The sequence below is a fragment of the Canis lupus genome, chromosome 9 (assembly GCF_011100685.1).
Source record: "Canis lupus familiaris isolate Mischka breed German Shepherd chromosome 9, alternate assembly UU_Cfam_GSD_1.0, whole genome shotgun sequence".
Taxonomy (NCBI): Eukaryota; Metazoa; Chordata; class Mammalia; order Carnivora; family Canidae; genus Canis; species Canis lupus.
In genome coordinates this window covers 5,186,657-5,209,594 of record NC_049230.1, presented here as the reverse complement: position 1 = coordinate 5,209,594, position 22,938 = coordinate 5,186,657, and the positions used below count along the sequence as shown (strand labels likewise).

Sequence of the window (22,938 nt, the reverse complement as noted above, 5' to 3'; positions counted from 1 at the left end):
CGGGCATTAAGGAGGGCATGTGACGTAATGAGCACTGGGTGTTGTACACAACCGATGAATCACTGAACTCTGTCTCTGAAACGAGTAATACGCTATATATTGATTGAATTTAAATAAATATAAGAAAGAAAAAAAAAGAATGAATGAACCCTGAGTGGCACCGACCCTGTGGTGACCCCAGCCCCACCCCATGGTTTCCAGGCAGGTGCAAACAGCACCCCTGTTCTGTTCTCTGACCCTCTGGCCAGAGCTGGACTGCAGCTGCGGCCAGGTCAGACTCAAGTTCAGTGTCTCGCACCAGGCCCGGCACACAGCAGGGGCCCGGTGGAGGTGTTGAATAAATGAGGTGACAGATGGACCGGGCATGCCTGTGCCTGGAATGAGGACGCGCTCACACCGCCTCCGGTGGCATGACTCAAGCCTGGGCCCGGGCCATGGAGGGAGGAATGGAAAACGCAATGGGACATGGCCACGTGAGTGGATACTAATCTGTAGCTAAAAGAGAATGAACTAGATCAAGACGCATCAACATCAACAGGTCTCAAAAATCATCCCATTGAGACAAAAAAGCAAACTACGGATGATGTGTGCAATGACAGGCTACTCGTGTGGAACAGATCACACAAAATGTTTATGCTGACGTGTGAGAATGTGAAAATAGAAAATAAAAAAAGGTGGTCTTTTTTTTTCTTTTTAAAGATCTTCTGTAGGGAGACCCACAAAACTCCTAAAATTATGATGCCTAGGGGCTGGGTGAGGATTGGTCAAAGGCAACTTCAGCCTTCTCTGCAACGTTCTGATACTTTTAAAAGAACAACACTCAGGTAATAACTTGTAAAGAAGGGGGAAAAGAACACACCGTGTGGTCTAGACACGTGTGTGCCCCCCACGTGAAAGAGCCTGTCTCCTGCCCCATAAGGGGTGTGGGTGGCCTCTCAGGTGCTGCTCAGTCCTGGAGGTCCAGGAGCCCACAGCTGGCCGCCTCTGGGTGCCAAGCACCCACACAAGAACACCTGCACCTGCCCACGCCAAGCCCACGCCAGGCTACTTGCCATCCTATCTTCAAAAGTCTTGACCATGATGCCATCGGGCAGCGAGGTAGCCAGCAGTGCCATCTCCTTCCGTACTGTGCTGAAGAACTTCTTGGCTTCTGGAGGCTGGAACTCAATTTTCTTAAAAGAGTGATTTGCTAGAGGAGAGAAAAGAGGGGTCAATCCCTAATGACAGGACCCGAGAACTCTATCTGGAAGGACAGCTGCCACACGGGGGAAGTGGCCTAGAGGAAGCGCCCCACCAGGCGGGCGAATAAGCCCCCAGGCTTCACACCCTCGAGCCCAGCCACCGCCCCAGTGACCACACCAGGGAAATGCTTTCCTTTCCTCAGGCGGCAGCTGGGAGCTGGGAGGGGACCGGCAAAGGCAAGGTGAACTCACAGGGCGCAAACTCCAGCACCGAGAAGACCTCGCCCTTGGCACTGGTGAAGGTGACTCCAGGCTTGCCGCCACACTGCTGACAGAGCACCGGGGTCTCGCTGGGCCACTCGGCCTTCACGGGGGACTGCCCCTCGGGTTTGTCCTCCTTGCGTTCAGCATCCGGCATCGCCTCCATCTTCTCCTCCTCCGCAATGGCCACATTGTCCAGAGTCTTCTTGAGATTTTCCTGGAGTTTCTTAATGTCATCTAAAAACTTCTTCTCCCGAGTGGGTTTCTCAGGCTCCACTGTGGGGGAGGTGGGTGAGCCTGTCAGAAGCTGCTCCACAGTCATGTTCTTGAGGCTCTCCAGGATCTTGATGGCCTCTTTCAACTCCCGGAAGCTCTTTGGGGGCCCATCCTTGCCAGCCTTCTCCATCAGCCCAGCCACGGGCGCAGCCATGGCCACAGCCCCCTGAATGGCGGCTGTGGCAGCCTCTTCACTGATCACCACCCCCTTGTCCTCCTCGGGGGCTGCTGGCTGCTCAGGAGGTGGGATGGGGGGCTCCTCTATCTTGGGGTGCTCATCCTCCACCAGCCCGTTGTCCGTCTCCCAGCTGTCACTGTCGTCCTCCCACTCATCCGAGGATGCCCCACTGGTGCTGCCTTCCACCGAGTCATAGTCTGATTCCTCAATCTCAGACTCAATGTTGTACAAGTGCTGGGGGCAGATGGGCACAGTTCAGAGAGGCTCTGCAGGGCTCCGGGGCGGCCCCCGACCCTCAGAGCTGATGGTGACAGGCTATGCTGAGGCCTCAGCGGCCCCCCTCCGCCTTTCCCCCTTTCCTATCCTGGACTCTGCAGTTGGGCCTCTCTGTGCTAGGTGGTCCCTGGGCCTCTGGGAGGTGCCTCTGCCTACCCCACACCCGGCGGCGGGGCTTAAAGGCCCGACCGGCAGCCAAGGACCATTCCAGCCTCCTCTGCCTCTATGAATACTGGCCACCCCTGGTGGCAAATCCAGCTCCACCCCAGAGAATTCAGGTCAGCCACCTCTGTGGGGTTTAGCTGAGAACATGCAATAGGAGGGGGAGGTTGAGGAGAGCTGGCCTGTGTCACATCCTGTTCACGTATTCCTGGAATGGTCGTCCGGATGAAGGAGTGAGCCACTCCCTCCCCCACCCCCTAAAGGGACCAGGAGAGGGGAGAAGGGATGTGAGGATTGGCTCAAACAGAGTGGGGGCAAAGAAATGATACTGAGAACATCTTTGTTGCTCAGAACCCACCAGCAGGGGCTGGGGCTAGGACTGGGGCCAGCTCTTCTCCTTTCTCTTCCTGATCTGGAGAAATGTTCCTAGAAATGTTGGTGGGAAGGCTCTACCTTCTATAGGAAGTAACCTATGTTTTTTAGCAGAGTGAGACGGGGATGCAGGCAAACCTGCAAACCTTCCGGGTGGGGCAAGACTATGGGCCAGCTGTGGGCTGCCCCTCTGTTCTCCTAACTCCCTCTGCCCAGAGCTTGGCATATAATAACCCCTCCCTCTTAAGCTCTCCCTGAGACCCAAACTCCCAAAAGAAGAGACCCTCACTAGGAAGATCTGAGAGCCCGTCTTCCTGTTCCTTGAGCAGGGACAGGAGACAGGCCGAGGCTCCCAGCCCAGCTGCCACAGTTGTGAGCCATGTGGTCTGGGCATTGGCAAAGGGCTCACCTGGGGCAGAATGATGGTCTTTGAGTTGTCAGCCCACACCACCTCCACCTTGCTGCTGACATCCACGCGGGCCACCTGGCCAACTGACGGCTGCAGGGTAAATGGGGCAGGGTCAAGGAGCAGCTCTCCGAGGGATGAGGGCCACAGCACCACCAAAAGGGAGCAATGGGTGACAAGGGTGAGGCCACAAGAAGGGAAGGGATGTGGGTGCCAGCCAGAGGCCACACTTGGTGAGCAGCTTAAGCGTAGGACCCTCTGGTTCCAAAACGGGCAGTCGAGCACACAAGCCCCTACTGATTCCATTCCTACTCATAGTCAGCTCTCGCTGGGCTTCCTGACACTCTTACAACGGGGTCCCTGCCATGGGATGTTTGGTCCTACTCTTCCTCTGCTTGACCCCAATTTCCCACTCACTCATCAAGGCCCAGCTCAGATGCCACCTCCCCAAGCCTCTCCTGTGCCCCCACAGCACTCAGGACCAGCTACATGAAGCCTGATCCCAAAGGTGGGTGAATCCTTGGGGAGGCCGTCAGGCAGCTGCCCTCCTGGGGAGGCACTTGGGGAGCCCAGAGCACAGCACGTCTTGTCTTCTGGAGCCACCTGGTGGCACCTCGAGGGACTGCAGATGCTGCCTAGGAGGCAGGCAGCCCTACCTCATCCTCCTTGTGAGGAGCTCCATCCTCAGTATTGCCAATGCGGATGACGATGTCAGTTGTGCGGAACCGGAAGTCAGGGTGGTCAGCAATGTCGTAGACACTCACGTCTTCCTCTTCTCCAATCAGCTGGAGGATAGGATGGGTCGTCGTGAGCCCAGGGGCCTGACACCTAGCCCACCATGAAGCAGTGTGGACCGCGTGTACTCACCTCCACGTCATCGCCACTTGGCCGTAGCTTGAACCACTTCACCATGCAGGTACGGCCCACATGGTCCCCGGACTGCACCACACCATAGACAGCGGGGTCCGGACAGCTCTGGACTGCGGAACCAGAGGAGGGAACGTCTAGGTAAGGAGTCCTGGTGGGGCCACCTGCCCCTCACTACATCTCAACCATAGCCAGGCACGGAACCCACATGTCCTCTGCCTAGGCTGGGAGACCAGAAAAGGCTGCCCCGGTCCTTGAAAAAGTGAGTCACCTTCTAAGGGGTTGTTTCCTCCCTGTCCCTGAGACCTCCGGCCCATCCCCCCTAAGCCCTGTCCAGGCCCTCTGCTGGACAGCCTTCTGGAGGCAGCACTACCTCGCTTGTCCACCACGAAGTCTCCAGGGCAGAATTCGTTGTTGTCCAGGTGGTGCACGGGAAAGAGGTCATTGGAGCGAATGTTGCACTCCACGGAGCCATCCTGCCACATGACGTCTGCCGAGGTCATGGTGGTTACCACCTCCACTGCCACCCTGCAGGCACGGTGCCACCAGCCAGCCAGGCCACACAAACGGGCGAGAAGGAAGACAAAGCGGTCCACATGTGCTCACCTACACCTCCCCTGCCCTGCAACCTCCTTGGAGAAAGGTCTCCTTTGGGAGACCTCGTGAATGTGATCCCAGGGGCCAGACCTGGGGCCAGTGCCACCATGCCACCCGCTGCCCCACTCCCAGACCTCTCTTTTCTATCCAGGCCAATCCGAGACACCTCAGCTGGGTGCCTCTGAGCCCACAGAGGGCTTGTGGACTGTGTATGCTTGTGTGTGCAGGCACCAAAGGGTCAGCCCCAGGCTGGACCTTCTCCAGTCAGCAGGGAGAGGCGCCCTCTGGGTTTACCTGTCCCCCGGCTTAAAGTCACGAGTGATTTTATTCTTCTTCCGCTTGTGTTTTCGCTTTAAGTTCTTGATAGACAAAGGGATGCTCTTTTTTCTGCTTGTACCACTGCCACTCTGGGAGGAAGTGGTGGAGCTAGCAGAGGAGGTCACCGAGCTGGTGTCATCTGTGTCATCAGCAGCCTCGTCATCCGCGTCCTGCTCTGCTGAGTGCAGCCTGTCGTCTCCACCTTCCTTCAGCAGGAAGGGGGGCAGCTGCTCACTCGTGTCCTGGGCTTCCTCTGAGCCCTCATCTTGCATGTCCACCGGGCTGGTGGACCCATCAGGCGTCTCTTCGGGACTGACGGACCCTGTTTCGCTTTTGGCTTTGGCCCCTCCTTTCTTTCCTGGGTCCTCCATGGAATGGTCTCTAGTGCATTGGGTGTCCGGGGAGCAGGACATGATCCTCACAACCTGCTTCTTCAACAGGCGCTTCACCTGTAAGGGTGGACAGGGAGGGCGGGGGCTGTGGAGCCGCAGGACCACCATGGCCCCACCCTGGGCATGAGGGACACCCAGGCAGCTTGGGGAGAGGGGGGCAGCTATACACACCTAGGTGGCCTGCAAAGGAGATCAGGGCTGCCCCCCAAGGCCTAAAGCACAGACTCTCCTTCCTGGCTGTGGAAATAGCTCAAGGCCAGTTCCTCAAATGCCCACCGATCCCAACCCCAAGGACATACCTTCTTGGCCATAGAGCCCTCCCCCTGGGCGCAGTGTTTTTCTGGACATTCACAGGCAATCTTGGCCGGCTCTACCTTGGCTGGGAAGACATACAGACAGCGCTCTCCAAGCTGCCGCTGAGCATGGTCAAAGCATCCGAGACGCTTCACCCTGGGAGGGAGAAGTGAGGAGTAGGTCAAGGATGATCTCGGCACCCCCACATCTATGACTCTGGCCCAGAAACTTGCTCAGGGCATGCCACTGGGGTTGTTGGAGTGGGCACGCAGGAGCCACTCACCTGCCTAGGTTTTCCTGGGTAATGACAGAGGGCGGGGGGCTGACGCTGTCCGTGCCCCCTGGACAGAAACTCTTGGTAATCCATGTGACTTTCAGCTCTACAACTTGTACCTGGGGATGGTGGGTAGGACAGGGCCTTAGTCAGCAGCTTAATAGCTCTCTTGGTTAAGCAGCTGCCCTGACCTCCAGAGCAGGAAGCAGATCTTCTGAGAATGGGCCCAAGTATGGCACCCGCAGAGCAGGCCCCACCTATGACAACTACAGCCTCGTCCGAGGGATCACCACCCCATCAGGGCCCAAAGGAACTGCCACTCGCCACCGTCCCACCTTGCTCACTCTGAATCAGCGAGTCTTGGGGACATCTGCCCACCCGCCACCCCATGACCACACCCTGGCTTCCCTTTATTTAAAGCCCTTTCTGATCAATAGGGCTAAGGAGCCGGGCTGAGCCCTCAGAGCAGACGACGAAGGTGTGGACGAAAGCTCAGCTCCAGGGCACGGAGTCTGAGGACGCGGCCCCCTGCCCAGCCCCTACCTCTTCCACCACCACTCGGAATTTGCTCTTGGTACTGAGCACAGGCTTGACCCCTGACAGCCACTGGACGCTAGAGAAGATCTTGGCAGGGCCAATGAGCACCTGGCCTGGGTAGAAGCCGTAGGAGTCATCAAAGAAGAGACCCTGCAGGGTGTGGGGCCAGAGAAGAAGTCCTTGTGAGTGGCATCTCCTCAGGGGCTGGTGGTCTGGGCATCCACCCCTTCCCTCACCTCACAGTGGCATGCTCCCCACTGCCCCAGGCTAAAACAGACTCTAGGGCTCCAGAGCAGCACCTCCTAGACCTAAAGTGCATGTAAATCACCCAGAGAACTTACCAGAATGTACCTTTGACTCATTCTAACAAGCTCTCAGGCCATGTCAATGTTGTCGGCCAAGGGTGACACTGCAAGGACTCTAGAGGGCAATAGTCCCCAAACCTGTTTGATCATGCACTCGCCAGCCCCCCATATTTGCAAATGGTCACACATTACTGTTCTCAAGTAACATATCGTAATGACAGTGTACAGACTCTAATACTAAAGAATGGATGTTTTTTAGGATGAGATCCAGTTAACACAATGCAAAGAAACCTTCTAATACTCCTGCCCATGCCCAGACCTTAGGACCTTCTGGTGCATACCTACCCCTTCTGTGGGAAACCACTCTGCCTAGAAGCAGCACTTGCTTAGCCTAGGCTAGCTCCCAGCTCTTTGCTAAGTGGTCATCCTTCCTGGCCAGCCCAGAGGGCAAGGGAACATGAGACCCTGTCCCCCCAAGCCTGCCCCCGCAAGAAGCCTGCCTGGGTGGAGCACACGTACAGAGTCACTGACATGGGGGCAGACATCATAGAGCTTGGCGCCATCTTCTGTGTTCATGGAGCACCTGAAATAGTGAATGAACAGGGGTTTGGTTCACGGGGCAAAAGGACAGAGTCTCAGGGGAGGCATGGCCCCAGGACACGCTATGGTGCTGACCAGTATCAAAAGGAGTTATCGAGAGGCATCAATATGCTGGCATGCCCTAAAATGGTGTGAATCATCCTCTGCCCACAGCTCGGCCTCTACACTGGTACAAGTAACTCCCTCAAAACAAATAAGACCTTAACCCATATGTGACTGCTCACTACCATTAAAAGGTGTCTGAAATAAAGCATCACCCCTAGCAGACACTCTAAATGAGGCCAGGGCAACAGGAGACTAGCCCAGGGTCAGACCCAGTGCTTGGAGCTCATGTTGTCACAGGCTCTGGGAAAAAACATCCTTGGCCCCTCCTCCCCATGGGCGGCCCCCCTCCCCAGGTGGCCCCTGCAGAGCAGCCAGGTATGGCCAGGTATACCTGGCACCGTTGGATAGCTTCAGGATGATCTGGTTCTTTAAGTCGTACACCTTCCCCAGCCAGCAGTCATAGGCAATGTAGTCCCCGTACATGAAGGGCTGCAGACCAAGGGAACAGGGGTGTGAGAGATGCAGGCAACACTGGTGTGCAGGGCACCAATTCCTCTCTGCCCCGAGACACATGAGGCATCCAGATGGCTGCCTGGGCCAGTCGGCCACTGGCTTTCCCCACCAAGAGTTCTATGCTGCATCCCAGCTTCCCTCCCCGAGGTGAAAGAAGAGGCAGCAGGGGCTGCTTCATGGCAACGAGAGTTGTGCAGAGGCCCTGGGGCCTCCATGGACACAGGACTCTTGGATAGGAGTGAGCTGTGGAGGTGGCAGGTGGAGGGTAGTTGATGGACAAGTAAAGTGATAACTAATACACTGAGGATATCAAAGAACCAAGTTTCTTACCATTAGGGAAGGGACTCACTCATACAGAAAGGGGGAAGCGGACAAACTCACATATCTTCATGTCTATGTAGAAGAGGTACTGACAAATTCAGATGTGCCTACATGTATGTACACGCATTTCTGTCCGTGTCCACACACGGTCTGTCCATACAATAGTGCTGTCCCGAAAGGCCCTAGTAGCAATGAGTACACCTAGCCTCCATCTAGATCTTGGTTTTTAAAATATCATTCTCCTCTGAAAGGAACCAAGGCTCTTTGGAGAAATGATTCCAGGGCTGGAGCAGGAAAGGTAGAAAGTAAGAAAGCGCTTAAAAAGGAAAAGAAAAAAAAGATGGGCATATGTATGTCAAAAGGACACAGATGTCAGCTCGAAGGGGCTCTCACTGGCTAAATCTGGGATAATTTCAGCTACAAAACAAATAATGGCAGTCACAGATTACAACCGACTGGGTAAGACAGGAATCTCCGAGTCCACGCGGATGTACAAAACAAATGAGTACATAAATGAGGCTGAAGGAGAAGCTCTACTGCCCAGAATGCCGACTCCTGAGCACGAGGAGGAACGTCGGCATCGTACAGCTCCCCTCAGCGACCATCAGAGCGCTGGCTGGCTGGGTGGGTGGGTGGGGGGAGTGGAGGGTGGCTCACAGAGGCCAGCGGATCGGGGTTTCACAAGTGACAGGTTACTGGCGCAATCCCGGAACATCTCACAAAACAGGATCACTTGCAAGGTGTGAAGGTTGTGGCAGCACCAACACAACAGGTCAGAGTGGACACCCCCGCTGTGGCCACTGGACATCAGGGCTCAGGAAGAGCTCAGGGGGCCCTGGGCGGTCCTGCCAAGGATGCAGGTGCCTGAGTCTGGTCAGGAGGCCATGTCACAGAGGTCCATGCTCGGGGTCAGCCAGTGGAATGTACCAGGGTAGGACGACAAAGCAAGACTGGGGAGCAGCTCCAGATGAGGAATCAAAGAGCTGACAACTAAATGGAAAGTGTGCTCCTGAATGGAATCCTGGATCAGAGGGGGAGAAAGGATATTGCTGGGACAGCTGAACAGGGTCTGTGATCGGACAGCAGCGCACCAGTGCTGACTTCCTGAACTGGGCGCTGAGCACTCCTGTTTGGAAGAAGTACGTGCTGCAGTATTTAGGGCCCACGGGGTGCTCCATCTGCAGCCTGCTTTCCAGGGTTTCAGACAGAAGAGCAGGGAGCGAGAAGGAAATGTGGGGAACGGAGGAGGAAGGTGACGGGGCAAAGGGAGGGAAAGGCTCACAGCCAAGGAGCCCAATGGTGCCGGGAATGCAGGAACTCAGAGCTTCTCCTGAGTCTGAAGTCATTTAAAAAAGAAATTAAGGAAGAAATTTGTTTTTCCAAAAGTGAGTATGAGAGAAGGAAGGAAGCTAAGTAGTGAAAACCACACCAGCAGTCCATGCTGGAGGCCCAGGGATGTGGCTCGACCTCACATTCCAACGGCTTCCTCGCAAGAAGCGCCACTCAGGCACACACAAACAAGCCCCCTTGAGGGCCTGGCCAGAAGCCGGAGACACCCCAAGAGGGCGGTGGATGGGGCTGCTCACCCAGATGTGCTGGAGGTCCTTGCTGTTGACAGGATAGATGATGCAGTTGGTGCCGATGAGCTTGACAGCACAGTCGATGCTGACGTCTATCACGGTGCCACACTGACTGTCCTGGGGAGGAGAAGGCATCCAGGCCCGAGCAGGCGCACAGCACCAGCCACCAGGGCAGACCCGGCCCAGACAATTCCCCAGGCAACCCCCGCACCAAGACTCACAGTGGATCGCATGTGCCGGACCACGTCCCGGGGTACCACGGAGCGGTCCTCTAGTTTCAGCTGGGAAAGAGAACACGGTGTGACAGAAGGGCCTCTGACGTCTGTATAGGGGGCATTTTTCTTCCAATTTCTCACTGAGGTGTGAGCCTATACACCGCCCAATGCACAAATCCTAAGTGTGGCTTTAGCAAACGCCACACACCTCTCTGATCGCACCCAGACGGAGGGGCCCAACCGGAGGCAAACACCGCAAGTGGAGGTAACTGCGACCACACAAGCCTGCGGATCATAGAAGGCCTCATTTCAACAAAGGCCTCAATCGCCGTCTGTTGTACAGCAAAGCACTCTGCCGGGAGCGGAATCCTCCTCCTCCTTTCTCCGAGTGCCTGCCTGGCCCTGCTGCTGAGCGCCGCGCAGGGGGGTGGAGGAGGAGCGTGACACTGGGCTGTGTGGGTCACCCTGAAGGCCGCTATCACCCGACGCGACCTTCTAATCTGGGCTATCCTTTCTGGCCAGCCGCAGCCAGCCGCGGCCCGCTCCTTATCTGCGGCGCTGCAGAGGACTGCGGCTGCTCAGGGTGGCCGGCCCTGGAGCCCAGCCAACCGCACGACGAGCCTGACCCATCCCTCCACCAACGCCCAGCAACAGCCGCCTCTGAGGACAGCTGGGGCCTCTCGAGAGCTGTCCCCTCCCTGTGCCAGGCCCTGGAGCCCCCACCAATGGCCCAGGAGGAAGATGGTTCTCCGCCAGGCCAGCCTGTCTTCTTTGCTGGCTCTGCAAACCTGGGGTTCTTCATTAAGCCAGGGTATGGGGTGAGGCTCCATGACTGCCCACCTCCTTCTGTGGGGGGCACCTCCAGCATCCTAAACCACAGGGATGCAAGAGCTGGTCTCTCAAACAACAGCCAATCTAAGACTCCTCAAGGTCACACTGGCCCCACTCCCAGGCCCCGGGCGTGGAAAGGTGACCGCCATGGAAAGAGAACTGAGACACTAAAAAAAGGAAGGCATTGGCTCAAGATCCCTGCAATTGTGGTAACGACAGCTAAGACAACCCGGCTATCACGAGGACAGGACTTGACAAAAAACTAAAGGGGAGGCACTTCTTAGTCAGAAGAACACGTGACTCTTGGTCTTGGGGTCGTGAGTTCAAGTCCCACGCTGTGTAGAGAGGTGATCTAAATAAATAAAACCTTTAAGAAAACCAAAAAAAGTGAAGGGGGGGAGCAATGGGCTCCACCATTGACAAGGGATAGAGATTTTCTTACACAGGAACCTAAGCCCACGATCCAGACACTTGGCCATGTCAGCTCTGAAACCTCAGGCAAATCACTTCCGTCCACATGTACAAAATGGGGTGGGAGCAGCCATCTCGGAGCAGTTGAGGAGATAATAAGGCAACGAAAGCAGATGATCACAGGGTGCTCGGCACACAGTAAGTGCTCAGCAAATGCCAGATGTGATTACTCCATGCGACTCCACTGTCCTGCAAGGCACAGGCTGGAGACCTTGTGTGTACAGGCTCTCCTTCCCTCTGCTCGAAGATCCCAGGAGGCGGGGAGGGGCCACGTGGAGCTCTGCTCAGGGTCTGCTAGGATGACAGTGCCACTTTTCTAACTCCAAGAACTTCCCATGCTCTAACCCTCTGTGCCCAAAGCTCTGGTCTGGGATGTGGTATTTTAGTGCTGTCCCACCCTATCTCAAACCTCTGCTCCCATTTTAGACTTCAAAAAGCCACAATTGCAGGTTTTTCCAAGTTGCCATAGAAACCAAAGTTGCAGTGCCAGGAAATCCAATGGGAGAGGGACTGTTCTGTGTGGGGCAGGGCGGACACCAATCCCTGGTGTGACCTGCAGTCTCAGGCAGGCTGCCTCGCCTGCTAAGGGATCCCTGAGAAGAGCCCCAATTTGCGTCTGCAGATGGTGTCCCCACCCTGGGGTTTGTGTTGGTCCCTGACAGAGCTGTAGGGAAGGGAGTGGCACAGGCACAGATCCTGAATCACTGCGGTCTTAGATGGCACGCTGCCCAGTCTCGCAGCACCCTGGTGCAGAGGGGACACTGAGGCTCCCGCTCTGAGGCTTAAGTAGGAACAGCACGCTAGTGAAGGCTGGCATTACTGCAAGGCCAGGGCATGTTTTCTCCTTCCTGCCTTTGCGAACCTGTGCTGAGGCCGGCAGGTCGCAGTTCCCCGTGTTCCTGGGGAGGCAGGCGCTGGGGGGCGCTGGGGCTGATGAGCTAACACTGCCTTCTGGACGTGGCTCTCCCAACCTGCGCATTGTCTTTTGTCAGAGTCCGCTCCACCGTGAGGCTTGGTCTTCAGGCTCTTCTAACAACATCCCACGATGGAGAGGGACATTTCTCCCAAGCCCTGACAGTGTTAGGAGCGGAGCAGAGTGGGAGCAGCAGGGAGAAGAAAGGGGTGTGGTGGCCACTCTTCTGGCTATTTGCCTTCCCTTGGGAATTCCAGAAAATGAGCAAAGAGTGTCTAGAAGGGCTTTGGACAACTTGCAAGGGTCTCCCTCATCCTTCACAACTTTCCTGCCCAACTCCCTATGTCCCCACCCACAGGGGCACTACTTTCGTCCAGACAAGTGAGTCCTCTCCAATCTGTGTGCCTCTCCCCTGCACAGTCCCTTCCAAATGGCCCCTTCCTCTCTGTGCTCCCTGCATCACGAAGGCTCCCCACATCCCCACTCTGGAGGGCATCACTGTGCTCATGAAGACTCAGGGGCTCGGGACACCTCTGCCAACTGCAAATAGTGCTTATTACGTGTCAAGAGGTTTTCAGTTTTCTTGGCATACTGTCACTGTCATCCCCATTTGACAGATAAATAAACTGAAACGGGGAGAAAACAAGAAACTCGTTCACAGTCACACAGCGACACACAGGTGGACCCTGACTTGCACTCAGGCACCTGGCTGGAGACCATCCTCTTAACCACACAAGCTCATCCCTCCCCAGAGCTGCAGAGAGAGGAGCAGAGTAAAACCTATTTCTGGCAGGTCCACACGTGGTAAAAGACAGTGATTCCTCTCCTGGTCATAAAGGCATTCAACATTCTATTCCTTTCTGGGACAGGAGACTGGAAGGATCCGGCGCCCAGACAGCAGGTGCCTGGGACTAGCACTAGAGGGCGTGGCACCTGTCCACGGAAACATGACTCTGGAGCTCAACTAGTCCCCAGACAAAGCCCTGGCTTTCTGTTAGGTGCACCTCACTGCAGTTAAAAAAAAAAACACAAAAAACAAAAACCCAAAACAAAAAAATTTACCAGGGTGGGATCTGAGGTGGGGATGACTGTCATTACTGGCTCTAGAATGCTCAACGACCTCTGAGGTGCTGACTCTCAGCGTTTCTTGAGGGAGAGTGTAGTTGTCAGAAGATTCTGAACAGAAAAATAAAAAAAGATACGACACCAAAATGTTAACGTGTCTCTGAGTGAGAAGGGGCTATGGATGGCTTTTAAAAGGGGCATGTGGGGATCCCTAGGTGGCGCAGCGGTTTGGCGCCTGCCTTTGGCCCAGGGCGCAGTCCTGGAGACCCGGGATCGAATCCCACATCGGGCTCCCGGTGCATGGAGCCTGCTTCTCCCTCTGCCTGTGTCTCTGCCTCTCTCTCTCTCTTTCTCTCTGTGACTATCATAAACAAATAAAAATTAAAAATAAATAAATAAATAAATAAATAAAAGGGGCATGTGTTAGGGCACCTGGGTGGCCCAGTGGTTGAGTGTCTGCCTTCAGCTCAGGTCATGATCCAGGGTCCTGAGATCGAGTCCTGAATCGGGCTCCCTGCGTGGAGCCTGCTTCTCCCTCTGCCTGTGTCTCTGCCTCTCTATGTGTCTCTTATGAATAAATAAATAAAATCCTTAAAAAAGGGAGGGGGCATGTGTTACCTCAGACAATTTTGGGACACAACTGTGGGACATCCTTTGCTCCCCCTGCCTGCTCTAGAGACGCGCATCCAACACCACCTCTGCCCTCCAGGGACAGGGATGCTGGCACTGCTCTGGAGGACAGCCAGGCTTTACAGAGGAGGTGACTCACCTGAACAATGAGCACCTCCCATGTGCCAGGCGCTGGGGAGACAAGTGCCTGCTCTCACAAAGCTTACATTCTAGCACAGTGGAGGAAATGCACGCACTTGCGTGTGCGCACACACATCAGGTGGTGCTAAGAGCCATACAGAAAAACAAGGCAGTGCAGGCAGGGGTGAGAGGGAACGGGAGAAAGCAGGAGTGAGTTATTTTAAATGGCTGGTCAGGAAAGGCCACTCCAAGGTGACATCTGACCAGAGATCAGGGCTGCCGTAAAGATTCATGTGCTCTGTGTGTTCAACAACCAGCAAGGAGGGCAGCATAGATGAGACTACTTCATTCAGGCCTTAGAGAAAAAACCGCAGGAAGGACCTGAGGTTCCATCCTCATTGAGATGGAACCCCTGCAGGGCTCAGAGGAGACTGTACGCGTGGCGATAATGTTAAAAGGATCCTCTAGGTGCTGGGGGCCAAAAACATGCTGTAAAGAGGGGTAGGGAGACCAACTGGCCCAGTGGTTCTCAACTGGGGGCAACTCTGCCCCCAGATTGCATTTGGACTGTCTGGACACATTTTTGGCCGTTACCAAAGGGAGTTTCTGATAATGTAGAGGGTAGAGATGCTGCTAGACATCCAATAATGCACAGGACACCCCCACCCCCGCCCTGGTACCATGACAGTGATCCAGCCCAAAGTATCTGCAGCGTTGAGGCAAGAAGCCCTGAGGCTGCCACTAGAATGGTGCGCTGAGACCAGAGAGGTGGGGGAAAGGATCACCCCGGATATGTTCAGAAGGCAGAGCTCATGAGGTGCCTCCCGTGGTCGGGATGCAATAAAATCACAGGGAAGAGGCAACATGGCAGCGAGGCCGGGCACTTCCATGCCACTCCCAGTCCAGCTCCACGGAGCTCTGCTCTGACCGGGAAGATCACTCTCCTCCTCCTGCCCCCACTGAGGTGCACACTGCTCCCCTGAGCTGCAGTCTCGAGGCCCACTGCTGACCACACAGCAGCAACAAAGCAGGTCCTACAACCCTTGATCCAAATCCTCACTCATAACGCTGCTCTCAACTGACCTGGAGGAGCCCAAAGTCGCTGTATAAGTTTGTTTCATGAATATAAAAAGACAAACTGAGGCTGATCAATAGGTTGAAAATAAAAGGAAGCTGATACAAGAAACTACTTTCAAGTGGATCTGAGCATCACATCCGTAGGATTTGGTGGGTGGCCCTAAGGGCTGGCCTTCTCAGCGGAAGCCAAGCACCTGCTCCGGGGAACACAGGTGGCTTCATTCCTCATCAGCCGCACCAGCACCAGGCTCCCGGTGTGACAGGGAAGTGGCAGGAAGTTCCCAATGAAAGGCAAAGGAGGGGCTTCAAGGTGCCTCAGTATTTGTGTCAAGGCTGGAACCCACGCACTCGACCACTGTCATCTACCGTCCGACTCTGGGGAAGGCCAAAACAGAAGAGATGTGGGTATCGTCCTTCAGACCCACCGGAGGAAAACCAAGCCTGTCTTTCCAGGAAAACAGTAATGTTCTCAATACCAGACCTTCAACTTACAACTGGGAACAGCTTCAAACTCAAAAAGCTCAGCATCGTGCCAAGCATCCACGGGGGGCTGCACAGCCTCAGATCACAAGGACAAGCTGACCGCCAGCCCCACACTGTGCCCTGGTGAGCGAGTGGAAAACTAGGGACAGCCTATAGTGGTCCAGGTTCAGGTTTGTATTCAGGGTGAGGTTTCACCAAACATCGCTGAACTGAGCCAGGCCCAAGGCCTCGGGAGGACCTCTCAGAAACCTCAAAGTGCTCAGCAAGGAAACCAGACTCTTTCTTCAGAAAAGAAAAACAAGCTACCCCGCAGCTTTGCCTGGGGAGGAGGGGAAAAGTGGCCCAGCCGACACAAGTAGGAATTAGGCTGTTTCCCTAAGCCAGGACTCAAAGGACAGAGTCCTGAAAGGAATATGAGGTCAGGCCAGCACTGGAAATTTCTAAAGGCTTACTACTCCCAAGGGGGTAGGAACAATCTGCGAAGCACAGTCCCTGCCACCTGCCAACAGTGTGAGTGGAGTGTGAGTCCAAGACACATTGGAGAAGGATGAAACAGGTCACCAGGGATTCCACTTGGGTTGGGGACCCCAGGGACTCCTAATCAGACCCCCACCCCACCCCTAGTCACAGATACTTCTGACGCTGTCTGTCCCTAAGCTTGAAGGGCCTAGCCACACTGTCCGTGGGTTCCAGTCCATGGCGAGCACCGCACCCCAGCAGCACCGCGGGGGGAGGCAGACGCCTGAGAGCACACACAGATGCTCCTAAGGCTGAGAAGCCCCTCAGCCCGGCTCGTTTTGACAGGGGTGAGAACAGAAGAAACCATTCAATAGGAACTTTGTTAAAACCTAGAATTGAGGTCAATTAATTTCTTTAGAGCTTCCTGTAGATTCAGGGCTAGAGGAGAACATACAAATGTAAAATAAGGAGTGCACACTGTTTTGAAAGAATTTTACAAGGACTCGGCACAGAGATGGGTGAGGAGTGGGAAGGCCCAGTGACCTTAACCTCCCTCTCCCCCCTGCCAACGCAAATACAACTGGGTGGGCAGAGAAGCTACTTATGCGGGACTGGAAATCTGTATGCTACAGTGAGGAATTCTGGAAAAGTTTTGGAAATCCTAGAGTGGAATGCTCCCTACAGCAGTGTTTTTCAAAACTGTGGGCTGTGACCCATTTGTGGGTTATGAAATCAATTTAGGGGGTCATGGCCAACACTAGGGGGGGAAAAAGGAAGTATCTACACGCATGACACACAGTAAGGCCAGGTACATTTGGGGAAACCCCTTCTAGGTGCAATATATAATGCACATGTGTCCTCGGCCATGACATAAAATGTGCATTCTCCGGTGGGTCACTCGAAGAAGTCTGAGAGCCCCCACCCTACCTGCCCAGTCTCTGTACCCAGCTCTGCTGCTTCTCTCTGCCTAGGGTTTCAGCCAGTTATACCAAGGGGAGAGAGGCTTCTTTTCTCATTGGAAGTTGGTCTGGAGCCAAAAACAAGCAAACAAACAAAAAACCCAGGATCTGTATGTTTGCACCCAGACACTGTGGGGGTCGGGTACTACGAACTCTCTCTGGCATCACTTACAGATGTCAGCATGGTGGCTTTCAGAAGGGGCAGGAAATGGCACTGTGGATAGAGCTAGGCTCCTCTTCTGGCTTCTTCCTAAGCCCGAGTTCCCAGTTACATGGGGCCGGGGGATATGACTGGTCAGTGATTCTAGAGTATGGCTGGGTAAGGACTTTCTCAGAGCAGTTGACCATCATGTGGCTAGCCCCTGACAACCCAACAATCAGCAAGCTGCCCACCTGAGGAGAGAAGGTTTTACCAGCAAAACACAAATGGCCAGAGGGCCTCACATGCCTGGGGAAGAGAGAGGACAGCTAGAAACGTCTGGGCAGAATGGAAGAAAAGACAAAGGTCAGTGTCCCTAACTAGAAAATTCTGTCAATCATGTGCTACAGAAACCATTCACCAGAAGTTTGGCTAAAACCAGACTCAGGTCCATTAATTCCACAATTTTCTAGTGTTTCCTATAGATTGAGAATGAGACAAGAATATAAATCTGTAGGAATGTGCCTTGTATTTAGACGGGGGGACAAAATGAAAATACGTGAAAACTTATACAGAAGTTCATGTACTGCTTAGCTGGGTAGGGAGACAAAAGTTCCTACTTCTGGACAGTAGGTGGGGGAGGGTGGGAAGGGCCAGGCTGTATAGGAACCATCAGAGATGTAGGTGAGGGATGTTCACCACCTCCTTGGCTTCAGATGAAAATAGACCAGGCCTCTGTACTCTCAGCCCCCCAGGGCAGCACTATCCCCTGGGACCCCCCTCTCATCACACACCCGAGATCAAAAGCTGCAATCAGGGCTGGGCAATGCAGCATGACTGCATCATTGCCTGGAAAATGCAGCTGCAGCTTGCTGGAATGGCCTGGAGGCACAGCCTGCCCCAGGGGACAGAGTAAGGGGACCCAGTCCAACTGCCTACTAAGTGAGGGGGCAGGACTGGGGAGCTGCGCCTGGCAGCAGGCCAGCTGGAGCCTCAGCAGCAGAGCTGGGTCTCTGCAGATGCCGTGATGTTTGGGGTGTGGCTTGTGCATTTGGTGGCAAGAGGTGGAGGCATGGAGAAAGAACCCGGCACTGCACCTCTAGTCTCGGCCCCAGGCTTGTCTACCTGACTTTAAAAAGCACAAAGCAGCCCAGGGCCTTCTGGATCTGAAGGGAGGGTACAAATGGGAAGCCTTAGGAGGAAATCTCCCTCCTCAAGAAGTTTAACTAAAAAGTAGAAAAGTAAACAGTAAACATGACTTCATGTCTGTTCTTGTGGCCAGGCTGCTGTCCTGGGGCTGCCGGGCATCCCTGGGAGTGAGCATGCATGCAGCAGGCCACTGTCTGGGTGCAGAGGGCTCAGGGCCCAACACTGCCTTCTAGACCTCCACCCCACTTACATCCTCTGATGTCAGGTCAGCTCAGGGAACAATGACAGGCCTTTAGTGAGCTTGTACAGTATAGGCAGGAGGCCTACGTGCTCAGCCTCTTCCAAACCCACAACCTCTACGGGGCACCACCATCACCCGTGCTTTCACTCCACAGAGGAATCTGGAGGCTTGCAGAAGTAGGTGAACTGCCTGAGACCACCCTGGCCACAAGACTCCAGAGCCATGGTTTTGTTAACTTATTTTTCCTCATTGGGCAAGCATTGCCTAGACCATGGCCCTCAAGTGATGAGAGCTGTGCTGACAAAGAGTGGCCCCTGATAGCACTCCACCATCTTCCCAGAGCTCCCTGAAATGCAGACTCCCAGGCCACAGGGCTAGGGAGTGGCCTGGAAATCCATACTTGAACAGTCTCTCGTTCCAGGTGACCTATGTGCACAGCACCTTGTCTTCACCTAAGAGAAGGTCTTAAGAGAGAGGGTATGAGGATAGAAGGAGGGAGGGCCCTGTCCCAGTCCAGCCCCAGGAGGGCATTCTGAAAAGATGACCCAACGCTGGCTACTCTAATTGGCATTTTAAAGGCAAAAAGGAAAGAGAAGCAGCTCAAAGGGACGGTCTCTGAGTCCAGTGGGGCAGGCCAGGCCCACTCTCAACCACAAGGGATCCCGTGTGGAAGACATAACCTCCTGAATCCACACCAACCTCTGCTTGCTTCTCCAATACCCACGGTTGCTAATTCAAGGCAGATGAAATAAACACCTATCTTGAGGTACTGCACATCACCTGGTCACCAAATGGCCTGGAAACTCTGGAACAGATGGAATGGCTCTTGGTTTAGTCATTAAGTCTGAAAAACCCTGACTGCCCTCCCTCCTGACGTCAATTACCCAAAGCTCACCCACAGCAACTCATGTCAGGATGGGATGGTTTACTGAGCTGGGACTGGAAATACTTGTGAACAAAACAGCAGAATCACTGAGACTGGGGGAAGAATCCCTCCACCTCTCTGTCACAGCCAGAGAGCAGAGTCCTTTTACCAACCTGGGCGCGAGATGCCTCATCTGGAATGACAGCCCTGGGCTTGTCCAGGCTCTTTGGGCTTGAGCTCGTTCCCTGCAACATCTCCAGGGGGCCTGGTTGCTACCAACTGCCCACAGCTGTCACTGCTGAGGGACCACATGGGCGGCCTGTCTGGAGCACGCATCCCCACAGACACCCCCCCCCCCAAGTGGGCAGGCTGAATGGAAAGATATCCTTGGCCCATGCCAGGTCAGAGAAAGCCCCATGCCAGGCACACTGGGGCATAGCCTAAACCAGCCTCCTGACAGTTTCTCTTCTGAGGAACCTACAGCTCAGTTGGAAAAAGCAAACACATGAAATGGTGTTTACAAAGGCTGAAACAAGACACAAAAATTAATGTAAGGGTGCATCTTGATTTAGATGCCATTACTAAAAAGTCTTTTATAAATTGAAAAGATTTTAGGTACACTAGGAGAGCTATCTCAAGAAAACCCACAGGAAATCTTAAAGTATGCAAATAACCATGTTCTTGTTCACATGGTCAAAATTCTACCCTCCTTTTAATGAGTGCAGACACACCCACCCACAGTGATGAAGAGATCCGACCAAGAGTGAATCAGAGCATGTGGGAAAGAGTGCTCTCAGCTGGGTGTGCAGGGGCCACGCTAACAGCAGCAGCTAGTGCTACCCAGGCTCTGGCACGCAGGAGAAAACAGCCTTGCTTGGACAAAGAGGGTCCAGCAGACAGGTCATCTCAGGCCTGAGGGAGGGGTGCAAGGAGGAGGGGGAGGAAGAGGAGAAGGGGGAAGAGGAGGAAGAGGAGGAGGAAGAGGAGGAGGAAGAGGAGGAGGAGGAGGAAGAGGAGGAGGAGGAGGAAGGCATGTCTAGGTGCTTCACAGACCTCACTCAAGCCTCACTGCCGCCTCAAAGGGAAGGGCTTCTCATTTCAGACAAGAAATGTGCAGGGATAGTCACAGAACCATCCCAGCTCAGGGACCAGAACAGCCTCCCCACCCCATGATGCTCCAGGGTGCCCCTGAGGGTTCAGGGAATAGTAGTGAAAACACCAGCACACAAGACATAGAACCTACGCCTCCCAGTGACCTTTTCTGTATAATTAAGGCATGAAACTTCTTTCCTTCTGGGCAACTCTAGGTTCCACGCAGGAAGGACCTCTCAGCCAGAAATCATATTTTCACAAACCTGAACCAGGACGTTTCTTGAGAGCAAGAGATCAAAATTCACTTGCACTACAAGACACCCGTTTTTAGACTCCAGGCCTTACAATCAGCAGCTGCAAGGTGGTGTTCGGCTGACCACACACACTACCATGTTGGTTTTTTTTTTTTTTAATTTTTATTTATTTATGATAGTCACACACACACAGAGAGAGAGAGAGAGAGAGGCAGAGACACAGGCAGAGGGAGAAGCAGGCTCCATGCACCGGGAGCCCGACGTGGGACTCGATCCCGGGTCTCCAGGATCGCGCCCTGGGCCAAAGGCAGGCGCCAAACTGCTGCGCCACCCAGGGATCCCCACCATGTTGGTTTTTGAAGGGCAACTGGTGGAAACCAACAAATGGACCCATAACAAGAGAGTGGAGGAAGTCTAAATATTCAATTTAGCAGTGTTGAAATAACAGAAGATTACGAGGAAAGACAGAGGCGGCCTCAGCAGGTCTCAAGAGGAGGACTAAGTTCTAAGGCAGGTATTCGTCAGAACCCTCAGCACTCTTTAAACAGACTCTGGGGCGCCTGGGTGGCTGTCAGTGAAGCATCTGCCTTCAGCTCAGGTCATGATCCCGGGTCCTGGGATGGAGTCCCATAGTGGGCTCCCTGCTCAGTGGGGGAGTCCACGCCTCCCTCTGCCCTTGGCTTGTGATCTCCTGCTCTCTCTCAAAAAAAAAAATCTTAAAAAAAATACTTTAAACATATATATCTGAGGCTCAAGATGCAAAAACAGGGTATTAAAATCATCAACAGGGAAGCCCCGGTGGCGCAGTGGTTTGGCACCGCCTGCGGCCTTGGGTGTGATCCTGGAGACCCAGGATCGAGTCCCACATTGGGCTCCCTGCCTGGAGCCTGCTTCTCCCTCTGCCTGTGTCTCTGCCCCTCTCTCTGTGCGTCTATGAATAAATAAATAAAATCTTTTAAAAAATTAAAAAAATAAAATAAAATCATCAACAAAGTGAGTTCCACTGATTACGGCTCCTCACCTCGGTTATCCCTGACATTCTCATGGTTCAGCCCTTGAACAGACACACAGGCACCAGGTCATCAAAACAATGCAGCCCCAACTTTGACTTACCTCTGCCCAGGTGCTCCAGACCCTAGTCTAGGCCAGTAGGCTCCGTGCCAGCTTTTAGCACGAAACCCCCACTGACCAGAGACAGGGGGCCTGACCCAGGCCGGCTGCTACCAAGGTGGCAAAAAGCAGATACTGCCAGCATATACCCCCGGACACCTGGGGGACAAGGCTTAGCCACCTTAAAGACTTCCAGGCAGGAAGGCGGCCATATGAACTTAACTGTTAGAGCTGAATTTCTGGATGGGACAAGCTGGTACATAAAATGTGGCTCTGCCCACATGTAAGAGCTCCAAATTTGAGAAAGAGCGCCCAGGCTCGAGGGGATGTGTAGATGGCCACCAGGACCTCAGCTTACAGATGGTCCTGCTCCCTGTTTTCACCTTTCCTACTGTGAGCCCACAGAAACATGACATCATCTTCAAGATGACATAAGCTTCAGTCAGCGAAGAGCTGACACCTCATCTACACAGTGGCTTGTGACATCCAATTTTACCTCCACCCACAACACCTGCATCTTCTTTGGGTCAGGCTACCAAACACTGAGAATCAGCTGCTAATCAATAGCCACACTCTGCAAAATGCATCCTACCTTCTGAAGCAGACTCAGACTGAAAGGGATCCACTCAGCACTGCTATTTTTAAAAATGCAAATATGGTAGGAAAAGGCAGTAAAAATAACACAGCAGAGCCCTGATCTAAGGCTGATTCTTTGCTGAGGGGCCAGGCTCTCATTGAAGTAGGGGTGGAGTGTGTGGGGCTCAGGGTGGCTGATCTTCCCACGGAGTTTTGTTTTTTATCCGGTGAGGGCAGAACCGAGAACACCGGCCAGACTCCCCCCACCCCTACCTGGCTGTCTCTCCCCGGATACACAGCTGAGCCCCCCCGCAGCAGGTGAGCTGAATTCATCCCGGCGGGGCGGGTGGGCAGGCTTCATGGTCCTTCCCCAGAGTGACTATGCCAAATGCCAATGGTTCCCCCCCCCGCCCCCGTTCTCCTCAATTCTAAAACATCTTCCAAGACACCCTGCAGACATGCCCCCCGCGCACCCCCAAGGCAGGAGCTTAGTAAAGGCACAGCAAGCCAAGGAGGAAGACAGACCAGACCCTG

At 54.2% G+C, this 22,938-nt stretch overlaps 1 protein-coding gene across 5 annotated transcripts in view; it reads right to left on the bottom strand.

The window, feature by feature from the left end:
- UBE2O (ubiquitin conjugating enzyme E2 O) overlaps window positions 1-22,938 on the bottom strand; it is a 56,318-nt gene that overhangs the window by 3,485 nt on the left and 29,895 nt on the right. For 2 of the 5 annotated variants that reach the window (XM_038546514.1, XM_038546516.1), the window contains exons 2-15: window positions 9,977-10,036; window positions 9,762-9,872; window positions 7,733-7,830; window positions 7,216-7,279; window positions 6,398-6,541; window positions 5,864-5,973; window positions 5,586-5,736; window positions 4,871-5,343; window positions 4,353-4,507; window positions 3,980-4,092; window positions 3,769-3,897; window positions 3,116-3,205; window positions 1,434-2,130; window positions 1,053-1,189 (exon numbers count right to left, since the gene is read on the bottom strand). In XM_038546514.1, the coding sequence (XP_038402442.1) occupies window positions 1,053-1,189; window positions 1,434-2,130; window positions 3,116-3,205; window positions 3,769-3,897; window positions 3,980-4,092; window positions 4,353-4,507; window positions 4,871-5,343; window positions 5,586-5,736; window positions 5,864-5,973; window positions 6,398-6,541; window positions 7,216-7,279; window positions 7,733-7,830; window positions 9,762-9,872; window positions 9,977-10,036 (2,532 nt within the window). Of the gene's footprint in view, window positions 1-1,052; window positions 1,190-1,433; window positions 2,131-3,115; window positions 3,206-3,768; window positions 3,898-3,979; window positions 4,093-4,352; window positions 4,508-4,870; window positions 5,344-5,585; window positions 5,737-5,863; window positions 5,974-6,397; window positions 6,542-7,215; window positions 7,280-7,732; window positions 7,831-9,761; window positions 9,873-9,976; window positions 10,037-10,178; window positions 10,351-13,247; window positions 13,296-22,938 lie in introns of those variants that run through there. The other 3 variants (XM_038546515.1, XM_038546517.1, XM_038546518.1) reach the window with 3 other exon arrangements.